Here is a 24,516-nt window from a genome sequence, read left to right as displayed (position 1 = left end):
ACCTGGTATCTTTCCCAATAAGACTGCACAAAGCATTCAGCAGCTGCTTTGGATGTCGCATAAGGATTTGTAGGTTTTTTAGGTGAGGATTCATCAAATTCCTAAAACAACCATTTTTAATGTTCAGGATATTCAATGCATTGACATTTTTTTCCACATAGATTTATCAGATTAAAAATGGCTCCTAATGATGAGAAAAACAAATCCCCAACATAAAAATGCTGTCAAATATCAAATTAGGAAACATTGTTCCATTTGTGGAAAAAATTGTACAAGGGCATCCATTCACTATAATACTTTTTTTTTCATTCCAGGATTTTAAAGTGCATAACTATTGCTGCAAATGCAAGACAAAATCTTTACTGCACTGAGCACAAAATAGGTTCAGTTTTAACATACACTGAATTATTTAGGTTGGTCAGGGGAAGTAAAAAACACTATTCAAAGAACATCACTCTTCATTCACATGAAGTGGTCACAAGACCTTGTTCTACTTAACTTTTTCAGAGGCAAAAAAAAAAAGGACACACATGAAAAAGAAATTTGATTCAAGCTCACCTGATCACAGCCTCCCCCATAAACTTCATCAGTACTGACGTAGATGAACTTCTCCACATTAGCCTCATAAGCAGCACCAACAAGAATGTAAGTTCCATAAACATTAACATAGTTGAATTCATGTTTGTGCCAGAAAGAGCGATCTATGTTGGAAACAAAAAGAATAAACAGAAGTAAGTGTTCAGCTTGGGTACCCAGAGTCACTAAGGTCCACAGCTACTCTGCTTCCAGAAAGCTCCAGAACCGAAACTGGACTTTGTTTTAAAATATAAAAATCACCTCCCCCAAGACCACACAACAAGCTGCTTTTAAGAATTCTGGAGGGCTGTCCCAAACATCGTAAGATGAACCCTTTCTGTGAGGGTTCATCTGATGGAAAGGTGTGTGGAAGCGACTCAAACTCCTCAGGTTCTTTCAAACATTCAACATTTATTTCTGGAACATCAAGGAAACTATGGACATCAACTTTTAACATTTAACAACTCTTCTAAACCTAATGGGTTAATAAAAGGGTTCTTCTCATCAACTATAAACAGTTTCCAAACGTTTGTTCCCACAGTCCTCCAAGACATTCTGTCTCTAGGTCCATCAGGGCTGGTTATGGAGATAGTGGCAATAAGGACAGCTGTCCTCCTGTTGGGTTTTGTGCAGCTCTCTCTCTCTTGGTTACTGAAAGTCCCATGTCTTGGCTCAGAGTGGTTCATCCATCTTTCTCTCTACTTTAGCACTCTCTTCCCTACTCCCGTACTTCTTTCTCACCCCAATATGAGGGTTTTTCGGGAACCCTATGTCTCCTTCTTCTGCCAGCTTCCTCCCAAGGGACTATCAGCTTCTCCCACTTATGGGTCCACAGGTTTTCCACCCAGATCCATTCCACCATCATTTTCTCCCTTTCCTCCTCTGCCGCTCCTGTTTCTGCCTCCCTCCTTCTCTTTTTTCTACTCCACCTTTCTCTATGCCCCATCTCCTTTCTGTTAGAGAGCATCGTGTGTTCTGACCAATTATCTTCAATGAACTAAATTCAGTACAGAGTCAAAAACATGGAGTTAGCTTGTAATAACTTTATACAGTGGTGCCTTGGCTTATGAACACCCTGGCCTACGAACAAATAGACTTACGAACAGCTCTGGCTGCAAAATTTTGCTTTAACTTGTGGCCGGAGCTTTGACCTACAAACAAAAAAAGGCAGGGGGAAGGGAGCAGGAAATTCCAAAAAAATTAACCATTGACAGTGAAGAGGCTGCTTCTTTGTAGCTCTTTCGCCCTAACGGTTAGGGAAAGGGATGTGGCCGCAGTCCGGCCAGGAGGCGAGGACCCATCCCAGCTGGGTTCTGGCTCCTGGCTGGACTCCCAGCCAGATCCCAGCTCAGGCGGCTGACCATGGCCGGGAGGCTCGAGAGGAGGCTTCGTGGGGAGGTAAATATGCTGCTTTTTACTGTTTTGGGTGGCTTTTGCAGGGTGGGATTGGGCTGGTGGGGTTATGTTTGTGTTTTGTTTTGTTTTTTGCAGCCTCAGGGGCTTGCAGATTGCAGTGTGAATGGAGAGAGAGAAATCTGATAGCATGTGCTCAGGCAATCTCCATCTTGGAAAAGGCCCCTCTTCAAGCAAGAAGAGGAAGGGCAGGAAGTGACCAATGCACAATAGCGCCCCAATAGCAGGGCAGAACTGAGGGATTGGCAGAATCACCCACTGCAAACTGGGACACAATTGTTGTGCATATTCCAACACTTTCTTCACCAATCACGATCTCTCTCTTTCCAGTCTCTTTTATCTGTCTGGTTCCTTTCTCTTCCCTTTGGTGCTCCTCCTCCACTTCTCTAGGGGACTCCTGTGTTTCCTTTCTTTCTTCAGTTCCTGTCTCTGTCATCTCATTCTAGGTTCTCTTGTCCCAAGGGATGGGCAGCGCTCTGGCAGAGATGCTATCAGATCTGCCCCCAAGTTCACACTCTCCAAAAAAAGGCATGTCTGCCCTCATTAACCTCCCAGGTGTGGGTGTAATAATTTCCACTAGTTTTTCTGCTCCACCCATGCTGATGGCAAGAATGGCAAAAAGCAGCAATGCTAGATGTTTTGAATCCAAATCTATCCCACCACACTCTAAAATTTTCTGAGGAGCTGGCCAATGGGAAGGAAAGTTTGTTTGTTTTTAAAAAGAAGACCAACCAGGGACTAGAAAAAGAGAGATAGCCAAGACAAACACATTGTAAGAAAAGCAACAAGACTCATTTTCTGCCCTGTGAGATTTGGTGGTTCTTCTACTATGTATTTTCTCCTTCCCACCCCATCTGGTTTGCCCTGAACATTAAAAGGTAACTTGCCATGAAGAACAGTAGAAAGAAAATAATGATAAAATTCTTAATTTTCTACACTATAATAAGAACAATAAATCTTTGGAAACCATCTAAAGTCAGCTGGCATTTAGCAATTTTACAGTGGTTTTATTTTATTATCTTCAGGTGGAGTTTTCTTCATTTTTCTTTTAAACTGAAAAGCAGTTTATAAATGCCTTGGAAAAAGCAAGTCCCATTTCTGGATTAAGCAACTAGATGTCACAAGATTATCAAACCAATGCCAAGAAACTGCAAAACCATTTAGAACTTGAACTTGCAATTACAAGTCATAAGCCCAGTCAATTAAGTATTCAGACCCTATTAGTTTAAATAGGAAAACCCAGTGTTATTGCAAACAAATTGTTTATTGGACCAAATCCTGTTGCTTTGCATAGTAAATAGCATCTGGGTACATTCATTTAATCAATGAGGATTTGATGAATCAACTCCTCCATAAGTTCCAATTCAAACAGGCGCTTAATTGTATACTCTTAAATATTCTTAATTGTAACCACATAGATCCCATTTTGGATCACCTGTGAAACCATCTGGTGAGATTTATTTCTTGGCATCATATCAGATACAAGGAGGTGAGCTCTAGCTGGCCCTGATCCATGCCAAAGCTGGACCTTTATGGCCTACGATAGGGCTACTACTTTTTAGGGCCAGGCTGGAGTCACTTTAAGGAAGATTGCTCCCTGCAAGTTACTATTTCTGGTTTGATCACACATATGCTTTTCCAGCCACCTGATCATACCCATCTTTTTGCTTAGTAAGCCACACTTAAGAGTAGACCCATTTGAATCAACTGAACTTATGGAGGAAATGATTCACTAAATCCCCATTGATTCAGTGGGCCTACTCTTGTGTAATTTACTATGCTATTTTGGGCATTAAGTATTCAGATATTTCTCTGTAAGTACAGGAATAAACAACCATTTTAAAGCTCAGAGTCTCAAATGTTCTGACAAGGACTTCTCAGCCACAGGACAAAGAGCCATGGGGAAGGTAGCAATCTACAGTGGCTCAGCCAAGATTTAACCAACGCAAGAGTTTCCAACGAACAATGAAAATGTGGGTAAGTGGCAAACAGTGAAACGTAACTTGCATACAGGAATGAATACTGCTGCAACATCAACATATGTGTCCATATTAACACAAACACTGCCTCCACCCCCACACAAAAATATTTTATTACAGTACAGAATGTTTATTACAGAGACATGCAGTGCTCACCTACATGTGTTTGAGCTGCAAAATGTAATACTAGATCAATTTTCTCTTTATCAAATAATTCTTTAATGAAACCTGGATCACAAATGTCTCCCTAAAAGGAGGAAAAGATAAAAAAAATTCTAAAATTAATAGCCAACAAGAGCTTTGTATGTACACCTTCCTGTATTCAGTTGTATCAATGTCTTTCTCCTACTTTTTAAAGCAGTGGTCAGGGAACAGGGGTAAATTACCCCAAATGGGGTAAAAATGAAAATCCTGGGGGTAATGAGGATGAGCAGAGCCCCAATATTGATGCTCTCATATCCAATATGAAGCAACATCATTTCTCCAAAACCTGAAGTTTTCAAGTCAGTTGAAGCTTTCAAAGTAATTTTGAATAGATTCAATAAGATTTTGAATTCAAATAATGTATTTCTTTCCTTTCAAATCAAGTGGGTAATGTCGGTGTATATAAATTTTTTGGGGGGGTAAAAGGTAAAAAAGTTCCCTGATCCCTGTTTTAAAGAAACAGCAGAAAATTAAATATATATTCATGGCAAAGGTGGGGACCATGGCCTTCCAAATGTTTGGGGCCTGTAGTTCCCATCAGCCCCAGTCACAATAAGCAATGTTGAGGAATTAAAAGATTTGCACTTTGAAAAATATTGAGAGGGACACAATTGCCCATCCTAATACATGACATGCTTGAATTAAATATATATTTTTCACAAAATAAAGGTTATTTGTGCAATCCTATGTCTAACTACCCACTGAGATCAGTAGGCCTTATTTTTCAGGTTAATTCATACAGGACAGCCAATCTTGCTGACGGTTTTTAGATCAATGCATAATCAAACTCTTAACTTACCTGGACAAACTTATAGTTGTGTTTCTGAGAAACTACCTCAAGATTTTTTAAGCTTGCACAATTCTCCAACTTAAAAGAAAGAAAGAGATATAGAGACTGTTTTATTACATAGTGGGCAAAGAAATAAAAATAGCATCTTTATGTAGCAAGAAAGATCTGCATGGAGAACCAACTTTGGGAAAGAGCATGCATCACAGATGGTGACAGCCAATTCCATGTGTGAGATGCACACTAAGTGCACTTAATTTTGCTTAATTTAAATAAAGCTTGAGAAATCACACTGCTATTTTCTTAACAGGCCAGGCCACAGAGTGCTTTATAGTTATCTAAAATAACAGTTGCAACAAATGCATATGTGATGTCAGGTTTGCTGGGCCTCAAAATATCTATGTAAAATACTGCAAATATCTGGTGGTGCACGTCATCAATTGGTATGGTACAGGGCTTTTGGAGATACCAATAACATAATTTAGCAGTTACTTACACCATAATGATCATGGAGAGATCAGTGTATTATGCTTTTAAAAACATTTATTAAACACCTATAAACATACTTTCTAAGTACAGCCAAAAAGAAGTGGGAATATCAGGAATACAGAAAACACAAAGGCCTTTTCTCTCAAGCTGTATATGGTACAGTGACCTGCTATTCACAGAAGCAGTCAAACACATCAGTCAAAATGTGTGTGTGGGGGGGAGATCACAGTTATTCACATGTACTCTGAGAAGGAGTCTGTGGTTTTGTCACACTGTTCATATTAAATTCTCTGATCTTCCCAGAGAACTGACATTCTAGGATGACTAAACAAATAATTTAAAATTCAATTTTCACAGCAGCTTTCTCCATGTCAACATTTCACATGTAATTTTGAGGTCTAGCATGCCAGTCAAAAATGCAGTGGTGCTTCACTGATTTATCTTTTGAAACACCATGGCATATTAGGCTGGTATTTGACACAAGCTTTCAAGCTCTGGAATTACATTCAGTGTATATTTTAACCAAAAGATCTTACCTTATCAAGATTAATAATCATATAGTTTGGATACTTTTGTACAAGAGAAACCACCACATGAGACGCTCTGAGGATTTTGAAAGAGAAAACACAAAAAAACATGTATCAACAACAAATTGCATAGAACATTCCAGGAGCCCTGCTAAAGCCTGTCTACATACATCAGCAGTTTGTTGTTTCCCTCATTTTTGCAAATCTTACAAGATTTCCCCACTCACCTTCTTCTATCACTAGGGCTAGCCAAACCGAACACATGAGTCTTCCAACAAGTCTTGCCATTGCAAATATACTAGACAATTATCTCCCAGGTCATCCACCACAGTGAAAACAAATGTCTCAGGAACATATTATCACTTATAAGTGGCTTGAAAAAGTTTGCAGAGCAGTGTCAATGAGAGTTTCCCATAATACCAAACAAGCATTGTTTGAGATAAGCATTGTCCTTGGATAAATGTACAAAACCTGATTGGGTATTTGTGTTATTTTGGGATGCCTATGGCGCAGAGCAAAGAGCTTCTATTTGCTTCCCAGATCAGAGCAATGCACCTACAGATACTCTGCATTCCATTCACCCTTTAAAAGTTTACGAGATCAACCATTTGAACGGGGAAATCAAAAGTATACATAGTATCAGTAGACTGAACTACCAACACTAAAAGTGAAGTGGTGAGGCAGCTTAACAATAAACAATTGTGCATTGTCAAGTTGATTCCAACTTATGGTGACCCTTTCCAAGGTTTCCTATATATTGAGTACTCAGAAGCTGATTTACTATTGCCTTCTCTATGGACACCCTGAGACTGTGCAGCTTGCCCAATGCTTCACAGGATGGCTCTTCTCCATAGAGGTACAGTGAGAAACTGAACTCCCAACCTCTGGCTCCACTGCCAGATATCTAAACCACTGGGCTATCCCACCAGTGCAAATGAACTATTCAACCAGTGCAAAACAATGATTGTGTACAATGGCTTCTAACTTGCCCTCTAAAGGTGCGGTTTGCAGTTATGTGCTGTCAAATCAGAACCAACTCATGAAAGCCCCTAACAGGGCTTTCAACTTACGTAAGATATTTAAGGAGTGGCTTTACCAGTTCCATGCCTACACTGAGCATGCATGGATAAGTGGGGATTCAAATCCAGGCTTCCTATCTACTCCTATCTATCCACACTACAACCAATAAATCCCACAATCCCTCCAGATGCTCAATTTACTTGGACATTAGGGTGGGCTTGGTTTAATATATCATGCCAGCTGCAATGCAGAACTACAAGGTAAAGTGAGGTTATACAGATTAGCCTTCGCATTTTGTGAGTTTTTTATTCTCATTTCCCCAATTTTACTTTTTATTCCATCTTAACTGAATTTGTAAAATTATGGAAGGATGCTGGCCGCATCAGGTTTTAGGTGGGTTGATCATAACATCTGGGATATGCCCTTCCCTCCTCTTGACTTTTTTTTTTGTTCCCCTTTTTTGCTTATTTTGCACTAGTGCAAATATCAATGCCTGTTGGCTTTTGTGATATAGGGTGCCAAGAAAGTCAATATTCCTCTACATAGCAGCTTACTTTACTTGAGTATGGATCATGATAGTGGATTTCCATATATGCCTGATTTCTAACAGCACAAAATCCATATTAAGTTCACTTTACTTTAAAACAACAGGGTTCACATTTTTTTATATTGTGGAGAATTAAGATCCTCCAACATATACTAAATAAAAACCCAACAAAACTGTAAAACATTCAGATGCAGGAACTTGAATATCTTTCACTTAAGTATTAGGAAGAGGTCAGAAAACGATCAACAGCACATCCTCCCAGAATAAGAAAATAGTACTGCAGAGCATTTTCTTCAAAAGGTAAGCATTTTTTGAGAACCAAAAATGTGAATTGGTATTTGATGGATAAACAGCTTGAAGCTTTGCCAGTTCTAAACAAGGTGGATAAAAATCAGCATTTTTAAAAAAAAAAATCAAATTAAAAATCATGATTTAAATTTTAAAGATACATTTTTTTACTTAAATCGTCAAAAATCCATTAAAAATTTTAAATCATGATTTAAATCTATTTGATTTAAACCAAATCTACCCCGGTTCTAAATAACAAACGCCATGTCCTCTGATAGATTCAAGGCTGCCCCTTCTGGTCCCCTCATACCAAGATTTTCTTCCTCAGCACAATTAAGAAACACATGAGTCGTCCAAAAAGAGTTTTAAAAAGAAACTTAAAAGAGTTCTTTCTCCTCAAAAACCCAGAGTTTCTTCCAAAGCGTTGCATAATTCACTATACTTGAATGAAACAAAGCTAAACTTTCGGTCTGCCCATCACCGGCGCCCTAATGTGGGTACGAATTGCCTCCAAGCAACCAAAAAGGGGCATCTGCATGACAGTTGTTGCTCTCCCTTTTTTCCAATTTTACAGCAGCAAATTACCACTGCACGCTAAGAGTGGTTTCGTCTTGAAAGAGAGCCCACACGAACAGAGGCGACGCGGAAAAGGGCAAAAATAAGCACACAGCGCCGCCCTCCGCATGCTTTCAGGCACACCAAATCCCCACGGGCTTTACCCCCTCCTTAAGCCTTCCAAAGGGCAGCCCTGAAAACCGAAGTTTCCTCCCACCCGGCGACTTACATGAAGCCCGCGCCGCCCGTCACGAGCACCCGCTTAGCGAAACCGGGAAGGCGCGAGACAGCCTCTGCTCCGAAGAGCCCCTCAGACATTCTCCAGCCGCTGCCCCAGGCTTCCCTCTATCTCCACGTCACTTCCGCTGGGTACTTCATTTCCGGCCGCGGAAGACGTCCCTCTCTCCGTTCCTCCTTACAAGTTTCCTCGGCTCTGAGAGGCGGCCAGTTGCTTGGCAACGACGCAAGCGCGGGCGCGTTGTTTAAGGGCGTATAAATTACGTTTCCCAAGAACAGAAAGGGAGCCGCCTGGCCCCACAAAGTAAAAAATCCGACTTTTGTATATTTGGTGATATTTCCATGGGTCCAATTTTTTTAAAGGGCACAGAACCCTCTTTCTTCCTGACGTGGAGTTTGGACGTTTATGGGAGCCCCAACGACTTAAAAGCTTTTGTGGTTTCTTCAAACTGCAACCCTGCGAATGTTTACTTGAGGTGTCAGCCTCGTTGAACGCAAGGGAAATAAAGATGATTGCAGTGTAAAATAAGTTCAACAACTGGCGCCTATTGCCAGCTTCCGGGCTTAAAAAAACTAACAAATCTGGAAGTACGTATAAGAGAAGCAGATCAGAGTATTTCTTTTATCAGGGTATTTTGAAATGAATTTTTTTTCTTCAGCAACAAAGCTAGAAACGACTCCCTCTTGCAGCAGGACTTGGTGTGTGCTAGAGTTCATCACTGACCCAACTCTTGAAGGCAGTGGAAGACAGGAGGGCCTGGCATGCTCGGGTCCATGGGGTCACGAAGAGTCGGACACGACTAAATGACTAAACAACAATAAGAGTTCACCTTAATGAGATATAATAAATATATATTCCTGTTCTGTCTATTAAACTATTATGCATCACAGTAGCCATTCCCTAAAATTTTAAAAGTCTACAGTATGCACTGGTCAAAGTCCTATTGGATTGTTATGGCAGTAAATCATAGCAGCAAATTGCAACTAATTAAACAGTTGCCCTTTGCATCCCTCACCATGCACCCATTTACACAACTGATACACCCTGTGGGCTACAAGCAGTGACTTTTCAAGGAGTGGCAAATCAGCCTGTGATTTATGACACTGGACTTAAGCTAACTGGAAGACCTCTAGCCAATAATAAGTATGTACAGTAAATGTAGCATGTGTTTTCTGCAGAGGGTTCTTCAATTTACACAAATATCTCTGTACAACATGAGTTTCTTCCCTTTGTGAAACAGAGCTATGTACACCCTACAAATACCTGCCTACACCTATGCTCAGCATTGTGCCCACATCCAGCTTGCAAACTGGGAACAGTCATACTGACATGAATCAGGCATGGTGGCTATAATAATTATTGAGCAGATATATGAAATGTGCTTTGTATAATCCAAAAGTGCTGTCAAATGCTTGTTGTCGTTGTCGTTGTCGTTGTCGTTGTCAATGATAATGATAATGATAATGATAATGATAATGATAATGATAATGATAATAATAATAATAATAATAATAATAATAATAATAATAATAATAATAATAATAATGGTACTATAGGATAATAACAATAACAGATAATGCCTTTCCAGAGTTCCTGGCTTGAGAAAAAGAATTTGACGTTTTCAAAAATGTCCTTGAAGACCAATTGCCTTTCATCGTACAGAATGCTTCCCACCTTTGCCATAAAATTTTGTTTTTAATTTTTTTAAGTTGAGCTCTTCTAGCATTCATAGTTGACGGTTATCATTTGAATATTAAACCTTAAATAACAATATCATTTATTACACACAGTGCAATAAATGCAATAAACAGTTGCACACATAGTTGCACACAGTGTGTGAATACAGTTTAGCTTTAATTTGTCTCTACAATTTTAAATTTTCATCTGTCATAGTTGTCAGTCTGACTTTACCCATTTGCTAAATACCTGAAAGGCAGCAGTACATTTCTTATGAAACAATTTGACAGAATTGTGACTATGTTTTCCCTCATATCCCAATTGCTATAAAACTACAAATTTACTTTCTTTTCTAATGAAACCCTGGAATGAAGGCAACGGTGTAAACAGGCTCCCTTAACCCTGTCCTCTCAGGCAGAGCAGAAAGTACAGGCAATCATATGACAATGAGTGGCCTCTATTTGCAATGCAGTTATGTTACTTTCTCTATGTTTTCTGTTTCTCTTTGTCCTGACATTTTATGCTCATCCTACCTTCATGTGCGCATTTGGCAAAATCTGATGAAGAAAACAGCACTAATAAATTTGCTGCTTGTTTAACAGGTCATGGGATTTTCCCATTGTCTTCCCTTCCCTACATGTTATTTCAGTTACAGAGAGGGTGTGGGTAACAGGAAGTTACTAAAATGCTTATTCTAAGAAAATTAACTGAAGTCCAACACAAATTTAACCTGAGGGTAACTTCCACTGAATTCTGTGAACCTCAGGCATCTGGACTGATATACTCATAATGTTGGATTTTGGCTATAGTAAACAATATATAACCTCTAACTAGCAAAGTCTGTGTAAAGCAACTTGAAGTGTATTGATAAAAAATCACTCTGTAGAGTAAAATATAATGTTCTTCATTATGTGTGTTTGTGCCAGCAATTAATAGTAAATCATTACTTGTGTCCTTGTTCAAACATTTAATAGCATTTACTATTTAGAAATATATTTAAAGCATAACATAACCCATGGTGCTTAGACATTTGTCATACATGTTCTTGACAAATACCATGTAAATAAATCTAGGAAATAACTGACATTCTCATCCTAATACTATTACATTCGTAAACCCTGTCTGTCCCTATCATATCCTGTCAGTTACATCTTTATTCCTGTCAGATTTATCTGATATTTTAGTCCCTGTCACATATTGGACCCTGTCCTGATCTGTGTCTATCACATGTTGGACCTTAAGTTACATATTGTTCTTGTCTGACAGACTTCTGACACCTGCCTTTTATAGCTGCCTGGTTAACTCGACACTTTCTGGTTGGTCAGAATGTTATGCTATACATAGACATTCTGGTCTTTCATAGGGTTGCCAGACATCCGGCAAAAGGAGGACGTGTCCTCCGTCCGGCAGGCAAAGATAAAAACCTTTAAAATGCCCAGCTTTTGTATATTTTATGTTATAATTTTGGATGGGGGGAGAGAGGTGGAATGACCCCCCCCGTGTCTTTCCCCTTCCCCACCTGCCCGCCCCGTTACCTGCTGCTGGAGCACAGCCCTTGCCCCGTCCTGCGGCGGCTGCTCAGCAATCCACCATGCCTGCCCAGCCCACGTGGAGACCAAAAAGGCAGTACGAGCGGAGCGCTTCCTGCTGAGCCAGGCAGAAACAAGCAGACTGTGTGTGTTCAAAGTCCCTTTCGGGGACTCCAACTCCCACACTCCCCAACCTTGAACTTATGACCCTCGGGGGAGGGGAGGCTGGCTCGTTCAGCTTTCCCCAGTGCCGTTTCCCCCCTGCCTGCGCTGGAGTCTTGTTGGGGCATCCAGATTAGCAAGGTTGCCTCTGAGCTTGTGCAGAGTGCGAGCAGTCGGGGGATCCTGCAGCCAGGCCAGGGTGGATTCCGGTTTATTTGCTTTGCTCCCAATCGGAAGTACAATTTGAAGAATATTACCTATGAACAGTTTTATGCATATATAATTGCTAATGATGATCTTCTGCAAAAAGTTGGCTCCTCCGTGAAATATGTTGTGTAATGAATAAAGATTATAAGGTAATAATTGTACAATTGGCTGTTTAAATAATGTTTTTTGGTATTTAAAAAAAGAGCCTCCATTGAAGTATTTTTATTTTTTAACATGAGTCTGGGTTGGTTCACTAAGGCAGGGGTACCCAGCCTTTATAGCCCCGCAAACTGGCTGGGGAAGGTGGGGCCCCCCTGCACACGTGCAAAGGAATGGGGGGCGCTCATACAGGCGCTCGTGCGCATGCGCAAAGGGCAGTGCAGCACTTGTGCAGGCGTGCTTGCGCACAGGCACAAACAGGCTGTGCGTGGTGGGGGGGGTCTGTTTTCGGCTCAGGCCACAGATTGGCACTGGGCCGCGGACCGGGGGCTGGGGACTTCTGCACTAAGAGACATTTATTGGCAGCTATCGTAATAAAATTGTATTGATTACGGGTTTAATCTGGAACAATTCAAATGAAACATTCAATACATCCTCCCCTGTCATCTTTCTTTTCTTTCTATGCCCTCCTTTTGATACCAGTATATCTGGCAAACCTTGTCTTTCACAGCAAACACATACATATACATATTGTGTTGTATAATTATATATAGCAACATATAAGAGTACAGTCATATACTAAGCACCAGCATTTAATTCCATCCCCTTCCATCTTCCTGGTTTCTACCTAGCTAGCTACTCTTTCCAGGCCATCTTGTCCCAACCCCGCACAGAAGGGAAGCGCTTCTACTCTTGTTGTCCGGCTTTGGCAGCTGAAGTGGAAACTACACAGATGGCTCAGGCGTGTGGAAATTATGGCTCTCCAGATGTTTTTGGACTGCAATGACCATCCTCCCCTCACTATCAGCTAGAACGGCCTAAGATTGACGGCAGCTGGAGTCCAACAACATCTGTCCGGCTAACCGCTGTCCACCCCCTCCCAAGACACAGATCATTTATTGCCCAGATCTGGCGCCTCCCCGTTCTCTCTTTGCAGAGAAGAGTCTTGTCCCATAGGCTCGCTTGGCAATCCCATTTTTACACACGCCGCCCTCTCCTTTTCCAACGAAGCCCCCCCCCCTTCCAAAAAAAAGCCTCCGCAGGATTTAGCCCCCGCCCAGACTTTCGTCAATCCCGGCGAGCGCAAAACGATTGGGTCCCGGCACTCTTAGCAACGATCTCCTTAACTCCGGTTGGAAAAAACACCCGCGGAAGGCGGGACGCTGTTCCTTCGTCTCCGCCCACTTTCCCTTTTGGGAGGCACTCATTGGTTAGGCTTGAGGTCAGTCTCTTCTCTTCCTTTCCTTTCACCCCCTCCCCCCCGCCCCGCTCCACGGACACACCCACCCCCTTCCTCTTGTCCCGCCCCCTTCCCATTCTCTCGGGCGAGCTGCGGACGTGGTCAGGATTTGGGGAAGGGGGGGTCCGGTGCGGTGGCCGAGATCGGCGTGGCCGTTTTTGCGGAGGCGCGATGGGGCAGGCCCAGCTGCTGTGGCTCGCCTGGGTGGCGGTGTGGCTGCCGGGAGGCGAAGCCAAGACGATCCGAGGCGGTCTCTCCAGCGCCGCCGCCAAGACTCGGGCTGGCCAGGCGCTGGCGCGGTTCCAGTTCCATGGTAAGGAAAGGGGCTTGGTCCCCGGGTGCAAGGTGTGTCCCCCTCCCCGGGGTGAGCCCCCAGGGCGGCCTGACCGAGCTTCCTGGGCCAGAGCCGCCTTTGATTTGGCAGCCTTAGGGAAGGCAGCCCCTGCGCGTGGTTACTCCGAAGTAAGAGCCGCCCCCCCCCCCCCCCGTTGTGCACTAGCCATCATCCTCCGGACTGGGGCGAGTGTTCCTTAGCCTTCCTTCGGAAGATCTCGAGGCGGAGGAAAGGTTAGAAACTCACAGAGGCTCCTCGGGTGACTCCTCTCCTCCGTCAAGCCATGAATCGTCCCCACCAGACACTTTTCTTTTCTGATCTGCAGTTGCCCCGATTCGGTCTCCCTGTGCCCGAGCCCTTGAGACGTGGCTGCGGGGCGGTCCCTTGGCAAGGAAGGAGTTAATTGAGGGGCTGTAGTCAATCCGCTAAATGTGAGCAAAGATGTGTCTCCGTTGAGCTGTAGTTTTATCATGGGGTGGGTATATTAATTATTGGCTTTTGTTTATCATTCACATTTAGCAATACTGTAGTTGACGTATTGGACCTGTATTGGTTAGAGGAAGTTGCCGTTTTTCTGGAAACACACTCACATCTGTTATGGAAATGGCTGGAAACCCAGCGCTTGTATCTGTGACTCGCAAAGTGCATGTGTCTCCCTTCATCTGGCAAAAGTCAATATTTCTTGACAGCTCACGCTGTAATAAATTCATTACTGCTAATGGTGTGGCAAGGCTCTTTGTTGCTTTTACCAAAATGTGTGATCTTTATGCTTTGGACACTAGCTGCTGCAATCTTCTGTGTGTTCCATTCTGATGACTGGTCCCAGAAGTAGTAAATCATGGGGAAAAGGCATGGCAGTTTTAGAAAATTGGATGGCAGCGACAGTGTTCACTCTTCTGTGAGATAGTCCCAATGGTGAAAGAAAAGAAAAATTGTATTGTCCTAAGATGGCACCTGCTGGTGATGTTTTGCATTAATTTCTTATATTAAAAATAACCAGAATAATATGTGTGTTTAAAAATTGTTGGGTTTATTAATTAATGAGGCAGTGCCTTTTTTTCAGCTGGTTATTCTGATAATCAAAGGGCAAGCAAATGACTAAGAATTAATGTGGACCTCATTCCCTGGCCCTGTTCTCTGTTGCATTTGGTTAGGCCTGGCCTAGGTGCTGTTCATCATCTGGAATATAAGTCTGTAAAAGATATTTCCCAGTGGAAAAATCATCTGCCGGTAACCAGGCATTCAGACTGAAGAGGAAGTTATGCTTCTGTATGAGAAGACTGGGGAGGATGACTGTCATTGGCCAGTGATGAAACTCCATGTTAAAACACACATCTGCCATCACAGACATCTTTCTAGGTATCACTTATGTTTTTTCCCCTATCTAACAGAATGTGATTTCTTTTTAAATATCAAGGTGATTCTGCTCTCCTGTATCTCAGAATCAACAATGTAGCAACAGCTGCAGGAAAAGAAGCTAAGCTTCACCTGTTTCAAGCTCAGGAATGGCTAAAACTACAAGCAAGCTCTCAGGAATACAGCTGTAAAGACAAATGGTCCAAAGCTCAGTTGATAAGTGAGTATGAGATGCTGGACGTGTAAATGTGTTGAGATGCTTCATAGCCTTTTAAATAGATCAGTTGATTGCCTATGAATAGGTTTAAAATTTTTAAAAAGTTCAACGGCCCCATTGTATTTAGTGTATTCTGGCCCCAAGTCATGGGAATTGCAACAAAGGTACCCCATATAACTTTTAGTCACCCAAGTCATGGTTACCTTATATAGCATCCTTTCCTAATCTTATGCTGTCCAAATGTGCTCAAACATAGCTTGATCACCCAAACATATTTTGGCTGTAGTTGATGAGATCTAGAGAATACTGGGGTGGAAAAGCTTGTCCTATAGTCTTGCATGCTATACTTGTTATAAGTTGGCCTCTGTGTCTTTGCTCTTGCCTCAGGTCTTTCAAGCTAATTTTCCTGTATAGTAGGCCATGGTTATAGGCAGCCTCCTGCTACAGTGAACACAAAAATGTGAATAGGAGGGCTTTGCAAACAGCAAAATGTATGCCTCAGGACATTGAAAATGGATGTGCCCAGTGAAACAGGTGCAGCAGCTTGTGTTTACCCTTTGCAGAAATATACATTGCTACAGGCTACCATTCTGAGGATGGCTACTTTGCTTTGGGGAAATATCAGTATTTGCATGATTATGCCTTAGGAGAGAAAGTTTTTTTGAAGTTGAAAAAAATGTAGTGGCTTGGATCTTAGCTTAAGAGTGGTATATAGTTTATTGTTTGGATAGTTTTTAGCATGGTTTGGTTTGAGTCAAATTACAGCTTCTACACATGTTTTGACAGAGTGCTTCATCCCACCCCTTTTTAGAGCTCTCCTGCTCCTTTCTGACAGAGCCCAAGGGCTTCATTTTTGTTTTGTTTTGTTTTGTTGGCTGTTCCTAATCATCCCATTTTGTAGCCTGTGCAGATGGTTGGTTCACACTCGAAGGGAGCTGTTGTGTTATCTGAGGTGACAACCTTATAATGTATTAAGGGAATGTTACATTTTAATGGATGATGGGAAACCCATTTCATTTTCTCTACCACTGTATTTTAAAAAATATTTCCCTATTGATGCAGTGATATTCTAGATAAGCGAGATACATTGTTGGTATTATGAGTACCATGCTAGGTAGATGCATTGTTGTTTTGCTATGTCAGTTTATTTACCCGAAAACTAGGGAAAGTCACTGTGGCCCACTGAATGACAACTGTGAGTAAGGGGCTATGTGGGGCTCCCAAATTCATTGACAGATGACAGCATCTTGCCCTTGTGAGGTGGGGGGTCAGGAAATGTGTGGAAAGTAAATAAAAGCAACTGCTGGGAAAATGAGCAGGATACTAGCTTTCCTCAACCACAGAAACACAAACACCTTTCTGAAGAATAAAGCACCTATCTTTGGGTTGCCTGCTCAGAATTTTAGTGGAGCTACCACTATTTCCTCACTGCCATCTCAGAGAGAGTGGCCAGCTGATTCCATGCCATTCACTACCACAAGGCAGTGTAGCCACAGTAAAACCCCAGCTGGGAAGAAAATGAGAGTTACCTCCCTTCTGTCTACCCAGTCTTCTCTCCTTGTGCCAGTTGAGCCTCTGCAAGCTTGCCATGCAACCACTGTTGCTGTCTTATGAGTAAACTGGTGATCCAAATATCTTTCTGTACTCTCAGGACAATAGAAATCTCCAGTGTGAATGCAAGGATCACTCAAGTGCTAGACAAGATTAGGTGCACTGAAAAGAAGAACCTTGTAAGCGGGAACGAGACTGCTTGAATTTCTGCCATCTGGACAAGCCCTAAGTCACCCTAAGAAAAACCTACTGCCCTGTCTCTGTCTCCTACAGCCACTTTCAGTATCCCAAAAGCCTCTCTTGGGGCATCTGAATAATGTGGGACAGGGTATTGAATGAAGGCTGTAACCTGTTATGTACTGGTCTGGGAGTGAGTCCTATCAGGACCAGTGGGAATTGCTTCTTAATTATGTAAACAGACAAGCGTGTTACCTTGTCTTTGGAGTCAAGCTGATATCAGCATTTACTCTACTAAAAGTAAGCAGTGCAGTGATTGCCTTTGAACGAAGTCCTACTGATATACTGTATAGATATAGTTACCAATATTGATATGTCACATACTTCAATGCTTGTAAATTATAAGGGTTTGTCAAATTTTAATTGCTTTTAATATATGATGCTTCAGCCAATGTGTTTCATGTATCTGATTTTTAAAAAAACAATTCAACTCATGGTTATCTTGCTTGGGCCATATTTCTGAGAAGAAAAATCAAACAAATAATCCTTAATTCACTTCTCTGCAAGCAAGTCCCAGCAAAAGTCTCAGTGGATGTGACTGGCACTGCATATTATGATTCTTTCCTTTTTCTGAAGTGATATTCTAGGAAAATAAGTCAGTTGTATCAAGTTGCTTCAAGCACCCCCTCTTTCCTTTTGCATTATAGGCTTATTGAAAATAAGCCAAGAATTCATACCTTAAAATTCAATATTTCCTCTAGGAAAAACAAGTATTTGAAGTACAAAAATAATGAAGATTCCTTTACAATTATTATCTAAGCGGGGCTAATCATAATCATTCTTACTTTATGTATTGATTAAACAAAAATGTTTCAGAAGAGTATGAATATCCATAATTAATGGTGAAAAGGAAGGAAACAGTATTACTTTGCTGTTATGTGTTGAGGACTTACTTGAGCACATGTAATTGGAGATATATTTTCTTTCTTAATTTACTTCCAAGTTATACGTAATGAAGCAGCTGAATAGACTCTACCATAAAGCTGTAGAGGTTGGATTGCATAGAGATAAAGAAAGTTGCCATGGTTTGTACTTAGTAATTTGGGAAAGTCAAGTATGGCCACTTGATTGGAGACTAGGGATTGTAGTCTAGAAAAGTAACCTTCAGTTTCTGTTCGGCATTATCTAATTGGATTGGCAGCGACTCTCCAGGATTTCAAGCCATACTTTTACTATATCAGGGATTGCACTTGGGGTTAGCATATGTTAGTTGGCTTGGTTTTTGTATATTTTGTAATATTTGGTTTGGACTACATATTGTGTTAACATTCAATTGTAACATAGTATTTTAAAATCCCATTGGCTACAGAGTAAGTTAAACACATACTTAACTTTGTCACATTAAAATTACTGGCATTGAAAAGCTTGAGATGGATTATGCAATATAATTGGTAAAGACTAGTCTCACATTTAAAATCTAACACAACTCATGATCACAAGTTGAATAATATCTACTCTGTCTGCATGCACTCCTGAAAACTAGGGTCGACTTAAGAGCTTTCTTGTTTATGGATATGGCAAAAACACATGCATTCTCTCACTAGATGTAAAGCTGAAAAATTTATTTCTTGTTGGTATTTCCCCCCCCGAAACAAAAGCATGTTTGAATGGACTAATTGTGGTCTTTCTTTTTGAAGTGAACATGAACAGCACTGAACAGAATTTGACGCTCTCCCAGGTTCCCTATCCAGACACATGGTATGTGTTCTATGTCGACAAGTTTACCTGTGTGGAGAATTATGAGAACTCTGAATCCGAGGATGTTCAGTTTGAACTGGTGTTGCTAAACCCTGATGCGGAAGGGAATCCATTAGATCACTTTAGTGCAGGGGAATCGGGTAAGATGTTTTTCTTGACACTAGGGGTCGAGGGAACTGTCAAGTATGGGAGGATGACACTAACATTCTGAAGTATTTCCTCTTTTAGAAAGTGTTTTATTTGGCAGGGAGCACTTGAGAGTGTGTTTCTTTTGATACCCACTGTTCTAAAGCAAAGACAAGCCTTACTTGCTTGGAAAAGGGAAATATGATGCCCTTGGGATGCTTGATTGCTTAAATTATTAATCTATATAAATTTTCCCTCTCCTCTTTGCAGTCATAGACAGATATCTCCAATGTCTGTTTAGTTTATGCAACTGTTTGAAGAGAGAAAATTCCTCAATTAGTAAATAAATATATTTAACTCCACACTTGACCACACTGGTTTGGGCTCATTTAAGAATGCCTTGGACTACAGTTCTCATGAGCCCAATTTATTTATTTATTTATTTATTTATTTATTTATTTATTTATTTATTTATTTATTTATTTATTTATTTATTTATTTATTTCATTTATACCCCGCCTATCTAGTCAATTGTGACCACTCTAGGCGGCTTACAACATACACTTAAAAAATAAACATATAACATACCACATCACAAAAAAAATAATTTAAATAAATTAAAAGATAGAATAAAATTCAAGCCAACAATCACAAGCCAACATGGCTGGTGATTATAGTTTTGAGAGTTGTAATCTGGAGATCTAACTACTCATTTATAATATTACAGTGGTGCCCCGCATAGCGACGTTAATCCGTTCCAGGAAAAATGTCGCTATCCAGAAACATTGCTATATGGAATAGAAAACCCCATAGGAACACATTAAACTCTGTTTAATGCGTTCCTATGGGGGGTAAACTCACCGCTAAGCAGGAATCCTCCATAGGGCTGCCATTTTCGCCGCCTCGGTAAGCAAGGAATCGGTGCGAAAACGCTGCCGGCGGCCATTTTCTTCATGCGGCGGCTATTTTGGAATTGCCAATCAGCTGTGCGAAAATGGGGCCTTTGGGAGGACCACGGGGGAGGGCTCCCCCGTGGTCCTTCCAAAGTGCCCACCGGCACTTTTGCCCAGCTGACCAGTGGGCACTTCGGAAGGACCGCGGCACGGTCCTTCCGAAGTGCCCACTGGTCAGCTGGGGGAAAATGGAACCTATGGGGAAAAATCGCAAAGCGATTTTTTTCCATAGGGAACATTTGCGATCGCAAAATCCGCATCACTATGCGGATTCGTCGTTAAATGGGGTGCCCGTTAAGCGAGGCACCACTGTATTAATGAATTTTAGGGTTAAGTCAGTAGGCCCTAGTTGCTAATATGTACGGCATCCTTTTGCCATCTTCTAACATAACTCTGACATAAATAATTTTCTTTTTGTTGAATGTATTGAAATCTCAGTTTAAACAAGGATGAAAAAGTATTTTTGTTGTGGCAACAGATTCAAGACTGTGGTTGGAATCCTGTTGCTTTGCATAACAAATGACATAACTGTCACTGTTTCCTAGCCAGCAAGTAAAGAATCGCAGCTGAGCTTCTCAAACACATGCCAGCCCTTGGAATTAACAATGGCAACTGTTCATCTGCTGGCTAAGAAGAGGCGAAAAGTTGAACTTTTTGTTATGTAAAGCTATAGGATTTCAGCCACTAATGCAAGAAAGGAAGATACTTGGATTTAAAAAACAGAGGAGCCTAACTCCTTTAATTTTAACGTGACACAGGATTGGGTGAAGTACTTAGAACATGAACATCATGGCTTCCAAAAATAAAAAAATGTGTTGTGCTTTTAAGTGGCATATAGACTTGTGGTTATTGTTGCTTTTTGAATGTAGCAGCAGTGACACCAAGTGGTGAGATAGCTACATCACAGGTATTTCCTGCTGGATTTCTCAGGTTGTATTAAAGTAAAATGTGAACAAATAAAGTATTTCAATGTAAAGCACAAATGGAAGCTCGTTTGTGCAGTGTGGAAGACAGGTTTCTGAGGCATACCCAGCATAATGTTTGAGAGAACGAATCATTTTTCTGGTAAAAACAGAAGCCTGCCTTTTCATACACTGTCATTGCCATGAAGACCTGCAACAAGCTTGCTGTTAACATGACTTCTTCACATGAGAAGAACAGGGTATATGAGAAGACCTTTGCAGTGCAATCTTAGGCATAAAATGTTTTCTTTTAACTGAAAGTTATGAGTGTTTGAAGTAGTAATATTCTCCGGTTATATCTTAATGCAGTCTCAGAAATTAGCTGGCCATAATGTTCTTAAAGGCAAAACAGGAGAGCTTAAGTTGGGCATAAACAGTATAATGTCATATCATCATTTAAGAACTGTTAGACTACTCTAGGGCCATATGTATTGGCACAGTGCTTGTTAAAGTGATGCCAGAAGTTGGATTTTCTTGGATGTACAGATAATGCATAATGTTCAGCTGATATAATTATGTACTCTAGCCAAAATCTAGTTTTTAGTCCCAGTTAAAGCAGACCCACTGAATCAATGGGAAAGTGATAAATCAATATTGGTATAAATTTCACTGTTTCAATAAGTCTTTGTTAGTTTAGATAAGTTCTTATGTTGGATTAGGCCTATATAAACACATATTAGTTATGCACCTGCTATGTACAGTGGTGCCTCGCATAACGAGCGCACCGTTTAACGATGAATCCGCATAGCGATGCGGATTTTGTGATCGCTAATGTGACCGCATACCAGTGTTTGAATAGGGCAAAAATCGCTTTGCGACGATCAGTAAGCGTTTCGCTTACTGATCTTCGCATTGCGATGTCGGGGGAACCGCTGATTGGCGGTTCCAAAATGGCCACCAGAACACCCAAAATGGCCATGCGCAGCGTTTTCGCGCCCTGCCCTCGCTTACCGAGGGCGCAAAAATGGCGGCCAGATGGGAGAACTTTGCTCAACTGTGAGTTTGGGCCACGTTCCAATAGGCTTTTCCGTTCCGTTTAGCGATGTTTCCCCATAGCACCACTGTATCTGGGTCTTTAGAAACTATGTCCTCCACACAAGTTAGACATGCATTACTAACTGCTTTGGAAACCCTTTTAGTGCCAGCACAGGCCACGACAGAATAAAGTGGCTTTTCCCCCCAGTGGCACCTCAGCTTTGGAGGTTTTTCCTCAGAGGGCTCCTCTGACATTAAATTTGCTATCTTTTCTGCACCTGCTAAAGACGTTGGATATTTCTTTTCCTAACCTGAGTTATCTGTTCTTAATTGGGATTCTTCATTGAGTTCCTCAGTTTGATTCTTAATTTAAATTATTGAATTTGAATTATCTGGCTGTGTTTTGCTGTGCAGTTAGGCCCAGAAAAAATTGGACACTGACACAGTTTTCATAATCCAGGCTCTGTACACCACCACAATGGATTTGAAATGAAACAATTGAGGTGAAATTGAAGTGCAGCCTTTTAGCAATAATTCAAGGGGTTGAACAAAACGATCATATGAAATGTTTAGGAATTGTAGCAAATTTAATACACTGTCCGCTTATTTCAAGGGTTCAAATGTAATTGGATAAATTAACACAATCATAAATAAAATGTTCATTTTTAATACTTTGTCAAGAGTCCTTTGCAGGCAATGACTGCTTGAAGTCTACAACACATGGATATTACCAAACACTGGGTTTCCCCCTTTGTGGTGCTTTGCCAGGCCTTTACTGCAGCTGTCTTCAGTTGCTGTGTGTTTGTGGGTCTTTCTGCTTTAAGTTTTGTCTTCAGCAAGTGGAATGCATGCTTGATTGGGTTGAGATCAGGTGACTGACTTGGCCATTGCAGAACATTCCACTTCTTTGCCTTAAAAAAACCCCTGGGTTGCTTTTGCAGTATGTTTTGGGTCACTGTCCATCTGTAAAGTGAAGCTGTTTTTGGTAAACAGCTGAAATAACAGAACTTGTGTTGGTGTCCAATTATTTCTAGCCCTAACTGTACATTCATTAGGTTATTTATCTATATTGGAAGACATTCTGGAAACAGCTCTTATTTTCATTGGAGAATAGGGTATTAAATGTCTAAATAAATGAGTGTGTGTGGTAACCTTCTTCTCTTCACAGGTCTACATGAGTTCTTCTTCCTACTTGTCCTGGCATACTTCATCACTGCTTGCATATATGCTCAGTCCTTGTGGCAAACCATTCAGAAAAGAGGACCAATGCACACAGTGTTAAAGGTGCTGTCAACCTTTTTGCTCTTGCAAGCAGCTTCAGCTTTTGCAAACTACATGCATTTTTCAAGGTAACTCTTAAATCCCATTGTCAGGTGGCTGTTCTGCACTCACACCAGTGTTCATGAAACCTAGTTGATCTGCTTCTTCAAGTGGCCACAACTATTGGAGAGCTTTAAAAAGTTAGTTTCTGGACTACAGTGCCTGGAATTCCCCAGTCAGTGTTACCTGTGGCTGGGGGAATCTGGGAGATATAATTCAGAAATATGGTCATTAGGAAACACAAATCTACTTCATTCTTCTGTTATATCCCATCTTAATCTGTTTTAAAAGGCCAAGGTGTTCAGGATTGAAGCTGAAATCTTCTCTTTGCAATCTTAGCGCTTTGCTGCTAAGCCACATGTTCCCTCTCAAAGGTGGCCAGCGCTCTTCCACCCCTTTCAGGGAAGAAAATGGAGAAAGCACTGTGTCATTACTCAGTCCTGCTGTTACAGTTGCTCGTCTGCTGTGCAGAGGTGGGGACTGTGTGCAACCTAAGACAGCTAGGTGTCTTACAGAGTAAAAAATGTTATCTGCATTTTCAGCGGTGATGTGGAAATGTTTCCTGCAGAAGTATGGAAGATATACAAATATGGAAATGTGTCTTTGAGCCTCAGTTGTGTTTGGCTCTCAGAGTGGGATATGATGCATTCTTCCCACTTTTGCCACAGGAAATGCCAACAGATGTGCATCAGTTGCCTCATAAAATACATGCCATCCTCAAACGATGCTTATCCAACATCCTTTAACACAGATTAAGAAGGGATATAACAGTTGAATGAAGTAGATCTATGCTTTCTAATGCAATTTAATGCTAAGAACAGTTCACCAAAAGGGGCCTTTAGTTATTTCCCAGTATAAAACCTAAATATATATTGCTAATCATCCTTCCTTTTTTTAACCTATACTTCCCCAGCTCAGCTTCTATTCAGATAGTTTTATTAATCCTTTATAAATCCTGTTCATCGCATTCTAAGTTTCTGCATTTTGCTCTTCCTCTTAAGAATGCACAAGCAGTATGGCTTGGTGTGGTAATATTGCTTCTTTGCTCTGTTTTATTTCCTTACCTTTTTTATGTAAGGAGTGGATACATTAATTGAATGTAAATGATTACTTAGAAATACAGACTTAAATTTAAATATTAAATTTAAATAAATAGCAGACTTAAATTTAAATATTCAATTTAATTAAAA

At 41.0% G+C, this 24,516-nt stretch overlaps 2 protein-coding genes across 3 annotated transcripts in view; one reads left to right on the top strand and one right to left on the bottom strand.

The window, feature by feature from the left end:
- Positions 1 to 8,829, bottom strand: part of TGDS (TDP-glucose 4,6-dehydratase) — a 28,871-nt gene extending 20,042 nt beyond the window's left edge. Inside the window, exons 1-6 of the mRNA XM_078390815.1 lie at positions 8,615 to 8,829; positions 5,985 to 6,051; positions 4,972 to 5,040; positions 4,125 to 4,215; positions 559 to 701; positions 3 to 101 (exon numbers count right to left, since the gene is read on the bottom strand). Of these exons, the coding sequence (XP_078246941.1) occupies positions 3 to 101; positions 559 to 701; positions 4,125 to 4,215; positions 4,972 to 5,040; positions 5,985 to 6,051; positions 8,615 to 8,703 (558 nt within the window). The 5' untranslated portion in view covers positions 8,704 to 8,829. The remainder of the gene's footprint in view (positions 1 to 2; positions 102 to 558; positions 702 to 4,124; positions 4,216 to 4,971; positions 5,041 to 5,984; positions 6,052 to 8,614) is intronic.
- Positions 8,830 to 13,667: 4,838 nt separating this feature from the next.
- The window catches only part of GPR180 (G protein-coupled receptor 180), a 24,646-nt gene continuing 13,797 nt past the window's right edge, over positions 13,668 to 24,516 (top strand). The window contains exons 1-4 of one of the 2 annotated variants that reach the window (XM_020783545.3): positions 13,668 to 13,910; positions 15,349 to 15,507; positions 18,930 to 19,130; positions 23,175 to 23,355. In XM_020783545.3, coding sequence (XP_020639204.3) covers positions 13,769 to 13,910; positions 15,349 to 15,507; positions 18,930 to 19,130; positions 23,175 to 23,355 — 683 coding nt within the window. In that variant the 5' untranslated portion in view covers positions 13,668 to 13,768. The remainder of the gene's footprint in view (positions 13,911 to 15,348; positions 15,508 to 18,929; positions 19,131 to 23,174; positions 23,356 to 24,516) is intronic. The other variant, XM_020783544.3, reaches the window with a different exon arrangement.

Source organism: Pogona vitticeps, chromosome 3, assembly GCF_051106095.1.
Source record: "Pogona vitticeps strain Pit_001003342236 chromosome 3, PviZW2.1, whole genome shotgun sequence".
Classification (NCBI taxonomy): Eukaryota; Metazoa; Chordata; class Lepidosauria; order Squamata; family Agamidae; genus Pogona; species Pogona vitticeps.
Note: the sequence above shows the minus strand (reverse complement) of the source record. Positions and strands in the feature narration are given on the sequence as shown.